Source organism: Onychostoma macrolepis, chromosome 24 (assembly GCF_012432095.1).
Source record: "Onychostoma macrolepis isolate SWU-2019 chromosome 24, ASM1243209v1, whole genome shotgun sequence".
Lineage (NCBI taxonomy): Eukaryota > Metazoa > Chordata > Actinopteri > Cypriniformes > Cyprinidae > Onychostoma > Onychostoma macrolepis.
The window spans coordinates 16,661,445-16,681,210 of record NC_081178.1 but is presented as its reverse complement, the minus strand read 5'-3'; the positions used below and the strand labels follow the sequence as shown (position 1 = coordinate 16,681,210).

The 19,766-nt window shown below is 35.4% G+C and overlaps 1 protein-coding gene across 11 annotated transcripts in view; it reads right to left on the bottom strand.

Annotated features, from left to right (window-relative positions):
* Positions 1-19,766, bottom strand: part of si:ch211-285f17.1 (sickle tail protein homolog) — a 132,880-nt gene that overhangs the window by 11,637 nt on the left and 101,477 nt on the right. For 10 of the 11 annotated variants that reach the window (XM_058765012.1, XM_058765011.1, XM_058765010.1 and 7 more), the window contains 7 exons: positions 10,052-10,803; positions 7,597-7,701; positions 7,252-7,301; positions 4,898-5,061; positions 3,929-4,104; positions 1,245-1,381; positions 628-775 (listed from right to left, as the gene is read on the bottom strand). In XM_058765012.1, coding sequence (XP_058620995.1) covers positions 628-775; positions 1,245-1,381; positions 3,929-4,104; positions 4,898-5,061; positions 7,252-7,301; positions 7,597-7,701; positions 10,052-10,803 — 1,532 coding nt within the window. The remainder of the gene's footprint in view (positions 1-627; positions 776-1,244; positions 1,382-3,928; positions 4,105-4,897; positions 5,062-7,251; positions 7,302-7,596; positions 7,702-10,051; positions 10,804-19,766) is intronic. The other variant, XM_058765009.1, reaches the window with a different exon arrangement.

Below are 19,766 nucleotides of genomic sequence, written 5' to 3'. Positions count from 1 at the left end.
TTTTCACCTGATTGGCAGATAACAATCCTAGTGACTACCACAGAAGAAGAAACTTGAGTCATATCTAGACTTGGGGGAGAAAACTTTTGACTTGGGGTCAATAAGTAACCAATTAGAAACCACCCGAAACACACTAGCAACCACCTATTTCACACACATTTTCTTCAGAATGTGTAAAAATCTGTTTAGTTTTGCAATTACATTTGGTGCCGCTAGCGGAGCAGAAACACGCAGCAGCTTTAGAAACAAAACACTATTTTCCAGAGTGCTGGATATTATATATATTCATTATATATATTCATTGCATTCGCACATTCACAGAGAACGGCAACCGGCTTGAGTCTGATCAGGTCTGACACGGAGGAGAAAGGAAGTGACTAGTAGCAGATGCTTCAGATCTATCATCTGTCTAAACCTATACAGAGTCTCTGCTCACACATGATTACAATCAGAATGAAAGATGGAGAACAGAAACTGCATATTCATTTCCATAACGCTCGGATACGTGGCTGGAATCAGAAGATGTACAGATCCATAAAGTTTGTCATAAAGTATTTTATTAACCACAATCTTATTATATTCGCAATTGAAACGTCTGTCTCAATCTCTTTCTCTCTCAGTCTGTACCTGCGAAGGTTGCTGAGTGTGTCCGTGAGGGTTCGGACTCTCTTCAGCATGCTGTCAAGCTTGTGCGGCTCTTCTTTGAGGAACTTTACAGCCTCCACCTCCACCCTGAGCACCGCCCGCATACGGGATTGAAGAGCTGGAAACTCCCCTGCAGAAAAAAAACAATGTTTTGCTACTAAATTGAGTGTCATTATCAGGTGGGAAACCGTCTGACATTTAACCTATTTACATACGACTGAGAGTTAAGTAGGGGGATTTTCCTTGAAGGTGTGAAATTTGAGCTTATTCTATATAAAGATGCCATTATAGCACTGTAAGCAAGTCATAACAAGCAGTGTTTTTGTATCTGTTACCTACAAAGTTGTGATAAAATCTTTATTGCAGTGGATCTATCACAATTCACACCTCCAGGGACACAGCTGGCCCACAGTTTCTTTAAGTTACATAATATTAACGTGTGGGCAAGTGTAATAACAGAGAATACTCAACTTCCTCTAACTAAGGAAGGCGCTGAAACATTTTGAATAACACGAAAGCAAAGTCCAGTTGCTTACAATCAATTATTATATAAAATAGTTTGACTGAGGTATTTCAGTGAGTAATTTATGTTGTTGTACCTTTCAGTCCAGCCAGGTTCTCGCCCACCTTCCTCAGACTGACAGCTCCCTCCTCTACCTCCTTCAGCGTCACGGCTCTCTGAGACACAGCAGGGCTGGAGTCAGTCCTCAGTGTCTCCACATACTGCTCCAGATCCCTACACACAAACACACGCGACACTTATGACACAAATAGCAATGCTAATATCTTATATTATAACTGACGAGCCAATCCATCCACATAAACCATTTGGTCAATATTGAAATTACACTGTTATGGCACCAGAGGGCAGTGTAGATTTCACATTATACTCTTGACATTTTGCCTCCAAGTGTCTTATGTTGTCTTGGCAGCTAAAATTCTGATTGAAGAAAACTATCCAGTGCTTGCAGGATTTAGTGAGAGCTTAGGAGAATCATTACATTATGGCCACGATGATTTGCTTATGTTACACCATGCTTGTTTATATATCAGTGGTTCTCAGCCTTCACACAATATTCACCTGTTTTTTTTTTTCACACTTAAAATGAGTTTGATTATTTTAAAATAAAAACAAATGTGATTTTAAACCATTTTAAGTCATCCTGTGGCCCCCTGTTTGAATGCTTTTTTTTTTTCTTTTGGTAATTTGCCCCCTATTTTCCTATAAAATGCTCCCTTTCACAACATTTTTTATTTTTTGTCATGTTTATATACACATATAGGTGGCTCAGTACCAAAAATGTGTTAGTTCTGGATACCAGCAATAACTTTCATTTTTATATTGTGTTTTAAACCATGTTTAAAAGAGTTAAAGACTGATTAGGCAGTGTTCACTCCCATTTGGCATTTGTTGAGTGTTAATTTTGGACCCTGTTAGTGTATATATAAGCAGTAACATAAGAATAAAGTATAAATCTGAAGTGTCAAGTGAGCAGTTTTTACAGTTTAGCAGTTTAAATGGGTCTGCACCGACCTATCTATCTATCTATCTAGCTAGCATTTTTAAACAACAGATCTTGTTATGATGCATTCTTGTACACTCATTTTAGCTTCCAAAAATAAAAAATACATAACATCAAAGTTTATGTTGAAACTAAATTATGTTCTACATCACATTAAATACATTATTAAATAAATGATGTGTAATTTGGTATATAAGATGAGGCACATCTCCTTTCACAAAGAGGAGAAAACTGCTGTTTTGATGCCACATTCCTAAGCTGCCACACATGTAAAAGTCAAACTGTCCTTGTTGGCTCAACGATTCACTGCTCACAGGCACCCAGAGACCTTTGCTGACTGGGCACTGGCGTAAAACCAAAGAAAACAGAGTGTTAATGCTGCTCCTGAGCTCTGCCTAGTGTTTATTCCCACTGAGTTCAGTTGTGCATGTTTAAAGCTGTCGGGAGATCACGCTTGTTAACCAGTTAAATTAAAGTGGGATTTAATTATGGTTTACACACAGCAGGGTGGACAGGGCTATGAGTTAAAAAAGGGGCTGTAATGGATCGTACGGGGAACGATTTACAGTTTTTCTCAGTCGCTTTGGTGCATTTCTCGAATCATCCTTAATATTTGCAACGAAGTATGTGCATTTCTCAAAACAATTCGTCCAAACAGCACCACACAATGGATTTCCTGCAAAAGCCTGTAACTTACTCAAAATCGTTAGTTCATCTCTCAAAAGTAAGTATTTATGTCAATGAACATATCAGTGTCATCAGAATGAAAAGTCCTTTCATTGTTCACAAACAAGATAGTCTAAATGCTTAGTCATGTTGTCAATATAACAGTGCACTCTGTTAGCATTACCTGATGTAAACTATGGCAACAGTTTGAATGACAGCCACTGCTGCACTTCTTATGTATGCCATATATCAATTTCAAAAGTACAAATTTACACATTACTGTATATGTGGGATATTGATTGAAAGAGACTGTTTCGAAATGTTTGAATTATTGAGGATATGGTCGATCTCCCAATATTAAGCTGCACCCTTCAGCCATTGTAAGGCCATGATTGACAACATGGTCCACAATAGTGGCCTTTATTTCATCTGATATGCACCTCCGTCCTTGTCCTCTTCCTCTGTTTTGCCTCTGTACCCTTCCACCATGCATCTTTAATCCACTTCTGGATGTTCATTCATTGTCAGAATTTGTAACTGTTGTGTTGTCCTCTGTCTATATATGCTTTCCAATTGAAGGTTCATGAGATGCACCTCTGAGCTATTTCAGAGAACTGGTTTATAATTGGTTGATCTATATTCTCTTCATTAGAGAAAGTCAAGATTCACCTGCACAGTTCATGGCAAATTTACAAAAAGTCTAATAGAAATGTGTAGAAAATATGCTTGACAGTTTATGACAACTAGATCATCCATTTTGCATTTAATGACTATTGCACGGAGAACTATATAATACATTTTGAGCAACATGATATTAACAACTGATAATGTAGGAAACCACCGACAAATGTACATAATCAGTTGCATGAATGTACCAAAGCAATCACAACTTGTTCAAAAGAATGAGAAACTGCTTTTATGATGTGCACAAGTGACTAGATGATGTGGAGGTTGAACAAGTAGTTTTGAAAATTTCATTTCTGATCTGAGAAATGCACCATTGCGACTGAGAAAAACTGTAAAATAAAAGGCATTTGTTTGCCCACAGGAAAGTGAATTTCAGATTGCATGGAGTATGTGTGTGAGTGTCGTACCCCAGCTGGGTGAGAACTCCTTCCTGCATGCTGAGATATCGGTGTCTCTCTTCCTCCACCAGTGTCCTCTGTTTCTGTGTCGGATCTTCCTGACGTCTCAGCATTTCAGCCAGCGTCACACTGATCTCTTGCTCCGCACGCTTTATCTGAGCACGCACACACTCCTGATTCTGAAGCTGAAAACACACACATTTACTTCATTTTGTAACATTATGTATGACCCTGGACCACAAAACCAGTCTTAAGTCGCTGGGGTATATTTGTAGCAATAGCCAAAAATACATTGTATGGGTCAAAATTATAAATTTTTCTTTTATGCCAAAAATCATTAGGATATTAAGAAAAGATCATGTTCCATGAAGATATTTTGTAAATTTCTTACCGTAAATGCATAAAAACGTCATTTTTGATTAGTAACATGCATTGCTAAGAAGTTCATTTGGACAACTTTAAAGGCGATTTTCTCAATATTTAGTTTTTTTTGCACCCTCAGATTCCAGATTTTCAAATAGTTGTATCTCGGCCAAATATTGTCTAATCCTAACAAACCATACATCAATGGAAAACTTTTTTATTCAGCTTTCAGATGATATATAAATCTGAATTTCGAAAAATTGACACTTAAGACTGGTTTTGTGGTCCAGGGTCACATATGTGTCTTTACTGTGACGTTTAATCAATTTAATGCGTCTTTGCTAAATAAAGGTAAAAACATTTCTCTCTGACTCCTAAATTTTTGAACTGTAGTGTGTTGTAATGATTTTAATGTAAAACTGTCAAATAATTTTGCCCTGAATATTATTTTACTGAATGTAAATCTGTCATGTTTTTCTAGATAAATGAGTTATGAATGTTGTTTCATGTTGTCTTTAAAATAAGAATGAACATTAAGACACCTGTTGAACATGTATGGGGCAAAATGCATAATATAACAGCTGATTTCTCATGATATTAACTGGCTTTCATTACCTGTAGTTGTCTCATATGTTGCAGTTGGAGGCGGAGCTCAAAGATATTCTTCCTGAACAGGTGTAGGTTCACATGCAAGGGGGCGGGGCCTAGTGGTGGTGTAGGGGCGGGGCTATGCTCAGGAGGTGCTGCAGCAACTTTTGGTGCTAATACAGGAGAACCTCCTAAACAAAATACAAAAACGCACAAAAAAACATGACCTACAATAACAAACATAAGTATTTCATGGTAAGACATCAGAGTGAGCTCTCAAATGTATGTGTGACATAGTTATTTGATATAGATGTAGACGGATTGCTAGCAATAATGTGATGATCCAAGTTTTATATATATTGTTTTTAAAGAGAACCTATAATCTTTTTATAGATCAAGAAATTATGCTGTTGATATAATCAATTTAAGTGTCTTACAAACACATATTCACATACAGTATATTGGCCCTAAGCTTAAGGATATGTACTTATATTCAGTTGTATCTGAATATAAGTACCTTGGTGTTCTGATTGATTCCAAACTTTCATTTAAGGCGCAGGTTAAAAAGGTCTGTGACCGGGTCAGATTTAGTTTATCAAATTTTAGATTTATTCGTGATTATATGTCGTCTGAGGCTGCTTTGATGTATATGCATTCCATGATTATTTCTCATATTACTTACTGTTTAACTACTTGGTCGCAAGCTAGCATTACTACTCTGAAACCATTAGAGTCTTTGTATAAACAATCACTAAAAACTCTTGATAAGAAATCAGTTCAGTTTCATCATTGTTCAATACTAAAAAAATACAATTTGTTAAGCTGGGATAACTTGATCAAATATGTACATATCTGTCTGCTATTTAAGACTATGCATAGCCTGACTTCACCACTAAAACAGTTTGTGAATATTAGAACAACTGCTCACCGATCTACAAGGGGTGGGGAAAGAGGGGACTGTATCATTCCTTTCAAAAGAAGTAAATTCAGTCAGTCTGTATTTTCAGTCAAAGCTGCAAGGGAATGGAACTCCATCCCATTAACAATTAGAAGTTTACATACTTTTGGTTCTTTTCAGTTTCATCTTAAAAAATGGTTACTGACAACTCAGCACTGTCAACATTAGTATTGTATTCTTGACAATAGACTTCCTTGCGCTAATTGCTCTTGGCTATGTTGCCTTCTCCTGTTGCCATCTCTCTCTCTCTCTCTCTCTCTCTAATTTACTTATGTTTTGTATTTTTGTAGCGATTTTGTTTGTGTGAATTTTAATTTTTTTTTTTTTTTTTTTCTCTCTCTTCCCTTACTCTCTCTTTATATGCTGTGTATCGTATGACGGTTTGTCTTTGTTTTTAGGGTGACGTTTTAACATTCTGTCAAGGGTCTACAGATGTAAAATAGCCTTTTGGGCTAATTCTGGCACATTTACATTTATGTTTATTAATGTGCATTGCCCCTGTAAATAAATAAATTAAAAAAAAAAAAAAAAAAAAATGTGATATTTGTTGTTGTACCCATATTTGATCATGACATTTGGCAAGATTACATTTCAATCTCCACTGAGCATAACTGAAAATACAGCATTTCAGGTCAGTTCTTGCAAAAGCACATATTTATGTGAGTGCACAAAACAGTGTGTAGACATGTTTGTTCTTTCATGGCTTATACTGTTTGAGTGACTCACTCTCAGTGTTCGCGTCAGCATGTATGTGTGGAAACAGTAGGAAACTTGTGGCAGGCTGCAAATCTGAGTGACAGATGAGTGGGAGAGATCGGATTTTTGGGATGCACAACAGCCATTGCATTACAATCTGTTGCTGCAAGAGCCACCATATACACACACACAAATAGTGGTCGACCAATGTTGTTTTTTTATGGCCAATGCCAATATCTTAGAGAGCAGGCTGGCCGATATAAAGCCAATCGCACTATTTAATTTAAATATAGTAAAAACACATGCAAAACAATTGCTTCATTTGAAATTATATGAAAATAACACAAAAAAATAAACAGATTTATACTTTAGATGGCAACTTCTTGATTCTGTAATCCTAGTCTGTGAGCACTAGGAATCATATATTTTTAATAATGTGCTAATTTTGCATACATTACACGATGTATATGACATGAATATGACAGTGGCCATCTGAATATAATGCAGCAAGTCTACAAATGCACACTTCAGAAGATCGCACTGCTGCATTCCCCAAAGTTTGTGAAATAAAATTTTTATGAGATATTCAAAGACTTGTTTAAATGATATAAATGTGTATTTTCTGAATGTTGATGGCAGATAAGAGAGTATTACAGAATTTGCCTTATATTACTAATAATAGATAAGAATATATGTTGACAGGAAGCAATGGTAAGAAGGAATTTACCTGTGCTAGATGTGCTGTGAGCCGGTGATCCAGATTTGACTGGTTTCTCACTGGAAAAATGCAAGAGATATAAAATGACTGAATGCACATATGCACATGTATACACACACACAGACAAAATCACTCTACAAACACTTGCAGTTAGTCTGTGTCGTAAAGGCACCAGTTACTGTGAGAATGAGTTAATTTAGTTCATGCACAGTTAGTAGTCATATAGCCCACCGAGTCTTTTTCAAACACCCAGAGTATGATTACCACCACCTTTAATCCACCATATTCCTCCTTTTTTCTTTTCTTATTTGATTTGGGAAACGATGTGATATTCTGGGAACCTGCCCTGCTTACCTGGGGTGCTCCTTGTTGCTGTTAGTGCTGTGGCTCTTTAAGAGAGCATGCTGCACAAGACCAGTCAGACTGGCTATTTGCTCCTCCATGGCCTTCATTCTCTCTCTGCAGAGAGATAGAGCATATCGCATGCTTACTACTGATGGGGCATGTGTGGAGACGGGCGAGGGGGAAAAAATTGAAATAACAGTAGGACTGTGTACCTCCTGAGATGGCTCAGTTATCTAAGGCCATTTTACTCATTCATCATTAATAAAAAGACAAGATATACTAACTGGTTAATATAGCATTTTGGCTAAAATATCAATTTTTCATACTGTACATTAAAATTTTGTAATGCCTAAATTCACTTGTAGCCTTTAACAATTGATTTTAGTGTTTAGTTTTAATGTATTTACACTAAAAATGGCCATTTATTGGTTATTGACTATAACATGAAAATAATTTTACTATCAGTCTCTTGTACTTTAATGCTCAAACAGAAGTTTTAAATAAAATTTACCAAGTGCAATACTTGCTTTATCACTTACAGTGTTGTTTTTAAACACACTCCCATTTAAAAGTTTAGGGTCGGTAAAATATTTATTTATTTATGAATGAGTGAGAAATTAATATGTTCATTCAGCAAGATTGCGTTAAACTGATTAAAAGTGACAGTAAATACATTTATAATATTATAAGATTTCTATTTAAAATAAATTCAGTTCTTTTCTGTGCTTTCTATTCATCAAAAAATTCTGAAACAACAACAACATAAAAGTTTCCACAAAGGTATTCAGCAGTACAATGGTTTTCAGCATTGATAATATTAAGAAATGTTTCTTGAGCAACAAATCAGCAAATTAGAATGATTTCTGAAAGATCATGTGACACTGAAGACTGGAGTTATGATGACTGCTAAAAATCAGCTTCATCATCAAAGAAATAAATTACATTTTAAAATGTATAAAAATAGAAATCAGTATTTTTAAATTGTAATAATATTTTACAATGTTACTGTTTTTACTGTATATTTGTTGAGCATAAGACTTTTCAAAAAACATTAAAAATCTTACCAACCCCAAATTTTTAAACGTATGCTGCCATTCATAAACTGGGAATTTTATGTGAAACTGCACAGAAAAAATAAATAAAAATGAAGTAAAAATAAAAAATAAAAAAATAAAAAAATCTCTTGGCAACATATTAACTACATTTCAATTATAAAAGACTTCCTTGATTTACGGTCAATCCTATCTACAAAAAGCATTAAGCGAAAGGGAGTATGATCTGGACTCCTGCCTATGATCTTTTTTAGCACATACAAAAAAACACAAAAAATCAAAAACATTAACTTTTCAAATGATGATTAACTAAAGTCTTTTTTTTTTTTTTTTTTAAAGCTAAACTGCCCATTTGCCCTTTCTGTGCCAACACACACACTGAACCACTATTTCTTTGCTCTACAGGATAATGTTAGAAACGTCTGGCCTGCATGTGCTCTGCCCTTTAAAAACAGTTTAGCATGTTGACTCTGTGTATTGACTGTTCTCAGCCAGCGAGTACATCGCCAAGCACAATAAATCTGATTTACAAGGCACAGACAAACATAAAGGGTACGATTAAGTCCACTTAACCAACACAGCAAAACAAAGTTGACTGAATTACAGTTCAAAGTCTTTTTCTGAGTTACGTAAAGCTGTATTCTTGAAAACAAACCCAGCTAAACAGATAATCAACCCTAAAAAATTTTACGTGAACATAACTAGGGATATAGTCGACTAATTGATAATGCTGCTACTTGACATTGCAAATAGGCTATATGGATATGTCTTTTGACTTAGAATAAAACTGAATATAATGTCAAACTGGCATATACCAATATATAGCTTGCTTATAGGTTTTACAAAATTTGATACCAGTTTAAAGAGTAAACATTATAAATGAAACATACTTGCTTATAATAGGCTATTGAGGCTATTGATTCAGTTACTTTTAATATACAGTATATGTCTATATTTGCTAAAAAGTGAACACTTACGTTTATATACAACGATCATAATGCAAGACAAGCACATTGCATAGACAGTATATGACCTACTTCTCAGCAGCATTCAGTATGAAGTTTGACTGTTGGATAGAATAAATAGGCTATTTCAGATGGGTCATTTACTATATACAAACTGTTTTTTGACTCTCTTTTGGATGTTTGTTAGAGTAATCGACAAGTTGGTTACAAATTTCTATTTAAACGTTAACACGCACATCCAATAATAGCTGCTAGTACTTAGACAAGACATTGTTGATGTGTTTTGGATGCAGTTAGGGAATGCCATGATGCAGTGGAAGACAATAAACTGATGCAGAGTTAGAATACGAACATACCACGGATGCTGATGTATACTGGGATGTTGTAGATGGAACGTTAGTTATTTTCATGCTTCAATATTCTCGTTTACTTTTAATGATGACTTACCGTGTCTGAGGGTCTGTTGGGGGGGCAAGAGGATTGTGAACATGAAGATCAGGGGTGGCCGGGGACCCCATGCCACCCCTTGCCTTTACCATGGTATCCATAGCAAGAGGAGCCTCCTTCCTAAATGATTGTCTGATAGGTGATGCCCTTTCGAGAGTCATGGAACTCTGCGGTTGGATTGTGTGAATGTCCATTACTCGCATCTCAGCCATCCGGTGTGGGGAAGGGGGCGGGGTTTTGGAGCCTAGCATGGGTAGCTGACTATCTGTATACTTCCTGCTTTTCTGTCGGAAGAGCGAAGGATGGTCCGTGGGCTCTATAGGAACGCCAGGGTTACTGTAAGAGCGCATGGTGGTACGGTGGTAGGCGTGGTCTACTGTGTCAGGGGGCAGGGCATGGTGATGTAACATATAGGGGTCAGCATAATGACTTTCGGCTCGGGCGGGCAGTGACATGCTCTTTGCAGCTACGTCCTCGTCAGGTTTGACGTCGCGCCGCTCGAGGATGGCGCTCGGGCAGGGGGAGGATGCGCGAGCGGGGGCGGGGAGTGTGTGTCCTGCTCGTTCACGTGGCATCGTGGCAACCCCACCGCCTGAGGTGCGTGGGCCGAAGGGGATACGGGATGGGGAGGGGGGCATCGCATGAGGTGTGGTAGGGGACATGGAGCCCTGCATATGGGGTGGAGGAGGACCCATCGGGGGCTGCCGGAGAGGATGACCACTCGGTCCAGCATACATCATCTCCCTGTGAACCTGAATGAGAGAAAAAAAGACATAAGATTTCACATTAAAAGAGAGAAAACATTTCAAACATAAGAAATCTAAACTGGTTTGTTGGTCATAGGTGGTCTTTTAGCCATCTTAAGCCTGGTTTAAGAAAAAAAAAAAAAAAGAATTACACATAATGTATTCGAATATGTGATGCGAACAGAAAAAGTAAATTGTATTTGGTAAGTGGCTTGTGCAGGAAAAATAAAATAAAAATAAATAAATTACAAAAAAATGATCCATTGTGAAATCTCAAAAAATACTTGCTGATATCACATTAAAATAATATTTCTTAATATATTTCTACATTTAGAACCATAATGTAAAAAAAAAAAAAAGAAATTTAGAGAATAAAACTAACTAAAAATACTTAAATTCTCCAAAATTACACTTTGCATGTTAAACATATATACCATTGTTATTTTAGTATTATTTATAAGCTATTATAGTATTTATTAATATTTTGAGTTAATAACATTTGTTAATAAGATTTTGAGTGATTTTATTTTAAAAAGTTCAGTTTTCATTTTAATTTTAGCAATTTTGTTATGTGCTTTTGTCTTTTTTAGCTTTTGTTTTTTTAATATTTCAATTTAGCTTACATTTATTTTATTTCAGTTGTAATTTTGGTTATTTCAGTACTTCAACTTTTCTAATTTCAGAAAGCTGACAGGGCAACATTTCTCATTTTCATTAAAGTCTTTCTGTTTTTCATCTAATATTTAGATTTTATTTCAGCTTTATTTCAACAAGCAAAACATATTTTCCAACAGTTTTAGTTTTTCAATTAACAATAACAACACTGATGAATACACACAAAAATAATGTCTATGTGATCTTCAATGCTCTAGTTTAGTCTAGAAAGGCTATTCTGTTCATTCATCACAGTGAGAAAGAAGTGTTACATTTCCATCTCACATGTGAAATGAAAGGGCTGAAAGAAGTCAAAGAAAGAAACACTGAGCGATCATGGTATTCATGGTTAAAAAAACCTTCTGCTTGGATCAAATAATGTGTCATTGTGCTCCATCTAAATACAGATCATCTGTAATCTATGCTGGTTTTTAAACAGGCAGCACACATGGGCAGCCTGATCTGACCTGACCACCCAAGAAGGTCTCCCAGAGTAGACTAATCACACTAATAAGCTTCAGATGGAAGCTCATATTTTGGAAAAACTGTGCAAGTATGTGCGTGTGTGCACTGAGACATAGGTGGTCATGGTTCATATGCATCCCACAATGTAATTAAAAAGCATAAGTGGATATAGTATTGCTTTAAACAGAGTCTGCATCCATAAAGCGATGCTACTGGTTTACCACAATCTACTAAAAACGAAAGATGAATAGATAAGCTGCTGATAAACTGCCATTTCATTCAAAAATAACAAGCAGTAAACACAACAGATGGAGTAAACATCAACATACGACCATTGAGACCACTTAAAATGTTGTATCTACATCTGATAAGTACATGCATGCAACAAAAAATAAAAGAATAAGTCACTGAGATTTCAGATATGACCTGAGCGGATGAAAGATTTCCGATCAGTGCACTTCAGAATGCAGAACTTCACGCCTGAGGATACTAGACAAACTCAGATGTATCCGGCTCCAAACGCAGCAATGAGGAGCAACAGGAAAAACCATATGACTTGACAGATGAACAGAATTCAGAGATAAACTGGTTTAGAGTGAAACTAAATGTGTTCTTTTTTCGGTACGTAAAAAATACAAAACAGTCATTCAGACTTTTCCATCACCTCCGGCCCACTTTTATTTAGCACAAAGCCTTTTTTAAACCAGTAACTCATTTAAAGCGATAGTACCAAATCAAATCAGGTTCCATTTTAATTAGAATACACCTTAGAAGGCAGTACACAGCAAAGCATTTATTTTCTGAATACGTCTGCATCATCCAAAAATAGTAAACAGACAAAGCAGAGACATAGAGAAGAAACAGACAAGAACGCGCCTTTAAGCCAAAGAGCTTTGTAAAATAATAGAAAGACGACAGAATGATGTTCCTTGGTTCGAAACATTGCCCTGCTTCTCTGAATCTCAAACAATGAGAGCATTGTGCTGGGGTGAGTCAGCGTTCAGGCTACACCCAGAACAGGTGAGACTTCCAAGTCTTTATGTGCCTCAGGACACCAGCATGCTATTTTGCAACATCATATCACCATGGTGGTGAATCCTATGAATAAATACGTAATTCACTTACCACTTTACCACTTCAAACATGTAAAGACAGAAAAATATTAAATCTCACTTTCCGCCAGAACTTGTGCACATGTCCAACATTTCCTGCCACCTCTCTAGTATTATGTTCATCAACACTGCCAATATCTGAGCAAAAATACATTACAAACATTAATATTATGAAATACAACAATTTAAAATAACTGTTTTCTATTTAAATGTCATGTATTAAATGCTATTTTCTCTGCAACTATACGTCTCTCCAGTCTTAAGTGTCATATGAGCCTTCACAAACCATTCCGATGCTGATTTTGGTGGTCAATGTTGGAAACAGTTGTGCTGCTTTATATTTTTGTAAAAAATTTATATATGCCGAGTAGTGTGCAAAAGTCTTAGGCCATTAACATTTTCAAAAAAAGGGTTTTTTAAGCCAGTTATTTGATATATATATATATATATATATATATATATATATATATATGTATATATGTGAAAAGTTTTAGCACTAGTGGAGCACACGCTTATTACAATTAACGGCACAAGTAATGTTAAAACTGATATTTCCTACTGACACAATACAGCAAAAAAAAAAAAAGAAAGAAAGAAAAGAAATATATATATATATATATATATATATATATACAGTATATATCTGTGTGTGTGTGTTAGACAGAGAGCAGATTTGTTGGAGTTTGATACAGTGGAAGGCATAAAAATCACCTCCAAATGTTACCTGAGCAACACTCTCTGAATAACATGAAAGCTCTTGCCTGTCTCAACCTCTCCAGGTTCTCATCTCTTGGTTTTCTTTGTGCATTACCTTAAAAGGTAGAAAATTTGCTGGAGGAAGGCTGACATGAAACATTAAACCTGTGATAAATAAAGAAATCAAAAGATGACGGAATGAGCACATTTGGTTTGAATTTGGCCCAAGAGGGATTAAACACAAATTCTGATGCCCCCTTTTTCCACTCATTTTCTGCTCCTCTTGCTTTCTCTTTCTTAGATAAATGGCCACAAGGCCTTGTTAAAACCTACAACCAGAAAGTTTAAGTGTAGGAAAAAGATGGCATTATTCTTGACACACACCGGTGAGATGATCGATTTTCGATTTGCCCAAAAACATCTTGGATACCCAAATTCAAAACTTCAGGCACTTTTTGGTCAGAATGATCTGCAAATTGGACCAAACTTCAAGCAGACAGTCAAAAGAGACTAGTCTGACCATACGTTCATGCAGAATTTAGCAGACTGCATTGGTTTTTATGGGTCTGTTTCAAATTAGCAGTCGTCTGTAAACTGTGGTCAGTCACGCTGCACAATAATCCGCTTGCTGTTTTAACAGACTGGCACTGAGACACACACGGCTGCATGCATATGAGCTTAGACGTGTGTGTGTGTGTGTGTAGGTACGGATACAGAGATTCAGATCTGGATAGGTGCACTACTGTTAAAACAATCTCATTAAATCACTTTAATTAAATTAACGGCTGGATGTTCAACACACAGACACTTGTGTTACACATTCAAATGATCTTTGAATTTTAATGGTAAAAGACTATAAAACTGTTGCGGTAAGAAATTGGTTAACGGTAAGTTTCCTTACTATACGGTGAAAAGCTATAATATATCTAATGTGACATTTCATGTAGTTCTACAGTAAAATACTGTTAAATTTATCATGTCATCTTATTATTAACAGTGGAAAACCATAAAATGACAAATTTTGACCCAGAATTCTCTGTGTAACACTTCATATTTGTGACCCAGGACCACAAATCCAGTTATAGGGGTCAATTTTGTGAAACTGAGATTTATACATCTTCTGAAAGCTGAATAAATAAGCTTTTCATTGACGTGTGGTTTGTTAGGATTGGACGATATTTGGCCGAGATACAACTATTTGAAAATCTGAAATTAATGAATAAAAAATCTAAATATTGAGAAAATTTACTTTAAAGTTGTCCAAATTAAGTTCTTAGCCATGCATATTACTAATTAAAAATGAAGTTTTGCTATATTTACAGTAGGAAATTTACAAAATATCTTCATGTAAATTGGAAAATGATCTTTACTTTATATCCCAAAATTCGATTATTTTGACCCATACAATGTATTGTTAGCTATTGCTACAAATATACCCGTGCTACTTATGACTGGTTTTGTGGTACAGGGTCACATTTGATGACCACTTATGTACATTAGGGTTTTACATTACATCTAATATTGCTAAGTTAATTTTTATTGCATTATCTCAGTGTCATTTGTGTTCCCACGATGCTGTTTTGTATTTGTGTGAATGAAATTTTACACTATCTATATATTAGTATGCATCTCAACTTGTAGAGGAGCAACCTGTGATGAACTTTGATTCATCATGTGACTTTTTCTTTTATTTAGTATATTACAAAGATAAACAACAGATTAAAGTAATTTGGTATTTTAACATTATTTCAGTGAATGAAATAAATTTTCACTCTGTTGCAGTCCATTCACTGTATGTTTTTGGCCTAAAGTTTCCACAGGAAGTTACGACAATGATCAAGACTCTTTCTTTCTCTCTCTCTCTGACACAGACACACACAGAAATAGTGTGTTTGAACAGGTGCAGGGCTTATTTCATTAGTCTGTTAAATCTGTCTGAGTATCTCCATGCCTGCTTGAACTGAGAAGGCCTGATCATGTGTTTCTGTGTATGTGTGTTTGCTCATTCACATGTGTGTAAGTGTACTTCAATAAAAGCTCTGGATGAAAGCATAATGCATCTCTTGTTCCCTGAAAATTACAATAGCAACAACTGTGGTCAAAACATCAGTGTGTGTGTGTGTGTTTGAGCATGGTCTTCGTCATGTGTGTTTTGGCTTCAAATCAAGCTTGAATTATTTGAATAACTGAACCAAACACAATTAGACTAGGAGATTTGCAGGCAATCCTCCCTACTGAATTTATTTCCATATTTATACAGTATGTAATTTAGCCTGTCATGCCTGACAAAGACAAGTCAATAAACCATTAACCACGTGTCTTATTTTACACATCAACAAATAATTATGTCCTAAAGTTTTCATTGGCATATTGATTTACGCTCAGGTTTCATGCACACAAGGAACATTGTTTATGAACATCCACTGCTGTGTGTTGATATCAAATGTTTCTTTTTTCCATAGAGGGGGAAGATAGAAGAAGCGGGATGACTCTCATGTGACGTGAAAATGCTACGTTTAGGATTTCCTGCTTTTTAATTGGATGACGAGAGATTAAAGTCATATGCACTTCATTTTTCAAGATATTCAGATTATATGACAACGCTCTGATACATTTACAGACCAGCATATACCTACAAACAAATAATTCCATAAATATAGTAAACTTTGGTGTCACATTATAGCATTAGAGGCACAAAATACAATACTTTATGCTAGTGCTATTATTAGTGCTATTATTTAACTGCTATCTACATTGTCTGAAAAGTATAGTCTTTAATGCATTAATCACCTTCTTTAGTCTTGACTTTAATAATACAAAAGTGTAATTTTTCTTCAGGTACATCTCAAATTTTGCAAAAACAGCAGTCTCCATAACGGCTAATACTTTTCTGACAGTTAAACACCTTATTTCACTAGTCATTTTTTGCAAATATACATATGTTAAATTCTTCAGGTCTTATTTTACATCCTATTCGTGCAAAGTGCCTGCTGTGTTTTTACAGATACACAATATGAGCTGGGTGTCAAACCTATGATCCGTGTCGGTCACATGATAAAGCATGTGAGAACTTGCACAAAACTCAAAGCCTTGATAGCTGTTATGCAATAACCTCTTGAAGGTGGAACAGGATTCACAAAAACACAGCTCTGTTGTAAAGTCTGTTACAGTTTCTTGCTGATTATACTTTTTTTGACTTGTTACATGTGTTACTATTGATCTATTTTTTACCTAAACTAGAGGACAACCCAACACCAAACACTTGCACAGTCACACATTTGTGTGACTAACATACCATGCTTATAGTCATAATGCCATATGAAAGAGCTGTACTTTTAATGTATCTTGACTTCTCTGTAAACTGCTACAATGACAAACGCTGACACTGTTTCTGTGAACTTTGGCAATTTTCTGTACAACTTGTTCTCACTCTCTCTTGTCAAAGAACAGATAATAGTTTCTATCTTTCGTATTGCTTCTCTCTCTCTCTCTCTCTCTCTCTCTCTCGTGAGTACGTATACAACTGTAAGTCATCACACAACATACTTTAATCCACTTAGACACAGACATATGACACAAACAATAAGCCTTTCAACTTCTAACTTTGCACGCATACTCTTGAAAGCGACACAAAATGTTAATAAGATCAAATGTTAACAAAAATCAAACAAAATATAGTGAGTAAAGTCCTTTACTTCCTGGAACTTCTTCAACTTCCCTTAAGGGCTCTTATGGCAGCGTTTAAAGCTCTAATCAAATGCATATTAGCTGTGCGAGTTGGTCAAAGCCAGACCGGGGATTACCACAGACAAAAGTCTGGGGCTACCTTGTTAAATTTGGGGAAACAGAGAAAATGAAAGCCTTGCGATCTAATTTCCGTTACAACACTGCCAAACAAACACGGCCGGCATGGCAAGAGATTAGAGGGGATTATGGGAGGAAAAGGAACGAGGAAAAAGCCTTTGCTTTCTATTCAGTGCTTCCACCAATTCCGCTTCAAGCCTGATCCAATCCCCCTGAAATTAGGCCTAGGGGACAAAGACAGACATGAAAGGATTGGAATGGGGTGACCGGGGTGGGGTTACTCTTAACTGTGAAGAGCAGAGGGACCCCTAGAGACGGCCGAACAGAAGACTGGAGGCCGAGAAGGGACCTGTTATTTAAATAATGCCCTCAGTTCGTTCTTTCTTCTGAGCATGCCAAAAAATAAAAAGAGAATTTGCAAAAGAGCATATTTTCAAAATCAAGTAGTTAGTGGACTGTTTGAACACTGTATACTTATGCTCGTTTGGAGTCGTGTCTACCAGACACATGGTTGTTAAGTATGACATACATCGGAATCACATCGGTTATTGGCCGATATAAGAGATTTTTATTTATTGGTATGAATCGATACTGGATATTTATCAGTTGATATTGTACATATAATTGCTCATGCTCATTTCTCCTATTTTTAAGTTTAGGTTAATCTTTAAAACATCAATAATTTAACAACACTGTTAAATCTTTAGCAAATCTAAAAATGAATATCCAGATTTCAAATACCGTATTGACCCGAATATAAGACGATGTTTTTTTCTTTAAAATACATCTGAAAAAACGCGGTCGTCTTATATTCGGGGTCTAGACTTTGACATGTCAGTAATACACCCATAACAATAGGTGGCGCCAAAAACACATAAAACGAGTGTGCCATGAAATATGTAATATGTCGTGACTGTCATGTTAGCCTGATGGGAACAAACTTCCTCTGTAAGTGGTTTTAAAACATAAGACAGTACCCAGATCTGAAGACTACAATAAGATTTCACTTCTATTGTTAATAAAATTGAAAATTGAGATGTTATAAATGCCTAAATGTTATATAATTCAAATGGGCTACCTGTTATTTCAATGGTATATAAAAAAGTGTATATTTTCAATGTCATTGTTGGTACATTTTACCAGTATTTACCATATTTTCAAAACTGAAATTAAAATAGGAAAAATATGCAATTTGAAAATAATTTAAGAAAAAATGTTTTACAGAGAGAGAGAGAAAAAAAACAATATTTGGTTTTCAAAAAGCCTTTTTCCAAAAGGTACATCTGGAAAAAGGGGGGTCGTCTTATAATCAGGGTCGTCTTATATTCGGGACAATACGGTAATATATTATAGGCACATGTTTGGTCCCTAAATTATAAGGATTAAAACTGAAAAATGTTTGGTTTTTAAATTTGTTTACATTAATAATCATTTTTATTTTACATTTTTTTTACATAAATTAATACTTTTATTCAGCAATTATGCATTAAATTGATCAAAAATTACAGTAAGAACATTTACGTTACGAATGATTTATTTCAAATAAATGCTGTTCTTTTGAACTTTCTATTCATCCAAGAATCTTGAAAAAATGTATAATGGTTTCCAAAAAAATTATTATTAAGCAGCACAACAGTTTCACAAATATTTCTTGTGCACCAAATCAGCATATTGGAATGATTTCTGAGGGATCATGTGACAGTGAAGCAATGGTTTCTTAAAATTCAGGTTTGCTATCACAGGAAGAAATTACATTTTACAATACATTTAAACAGAAAACAAAAATATTACTGTTTTATTGATCAAATAAATCCAGCCTTGGTGAGCATAAAATACTTCTTTCAAAACATTAAAATTTTACTAACATTTGAACAGTAGCGTAGCTAAACTAGTGAACCTCACAAGTCAGTTTTTGTGTGACTTGTCAACTATCCAGACCCATCCTTAACAAAACCCAGCCAACCAGAGCTCTCAACTGCACCAAACTCCAAAAATTATTACACATTCTCTTTTATCTACTGCTCTGCTTGAGTAATATATATCTGTTCTGACTTGCAACATGGAAGTCTAAAGTATTAAGATCACAATTATACATATCACAATATGAGGACAAAATACAAATCCTATTTGTACACTGTAAAAAGTGATAAGTTGACTTAACTTAAAAAAATTGAGTAAGTAAATGATAATTAAAAAAAATAAGTTAATTGAATTGTCAAGTTCACTTAACTTTTTTTT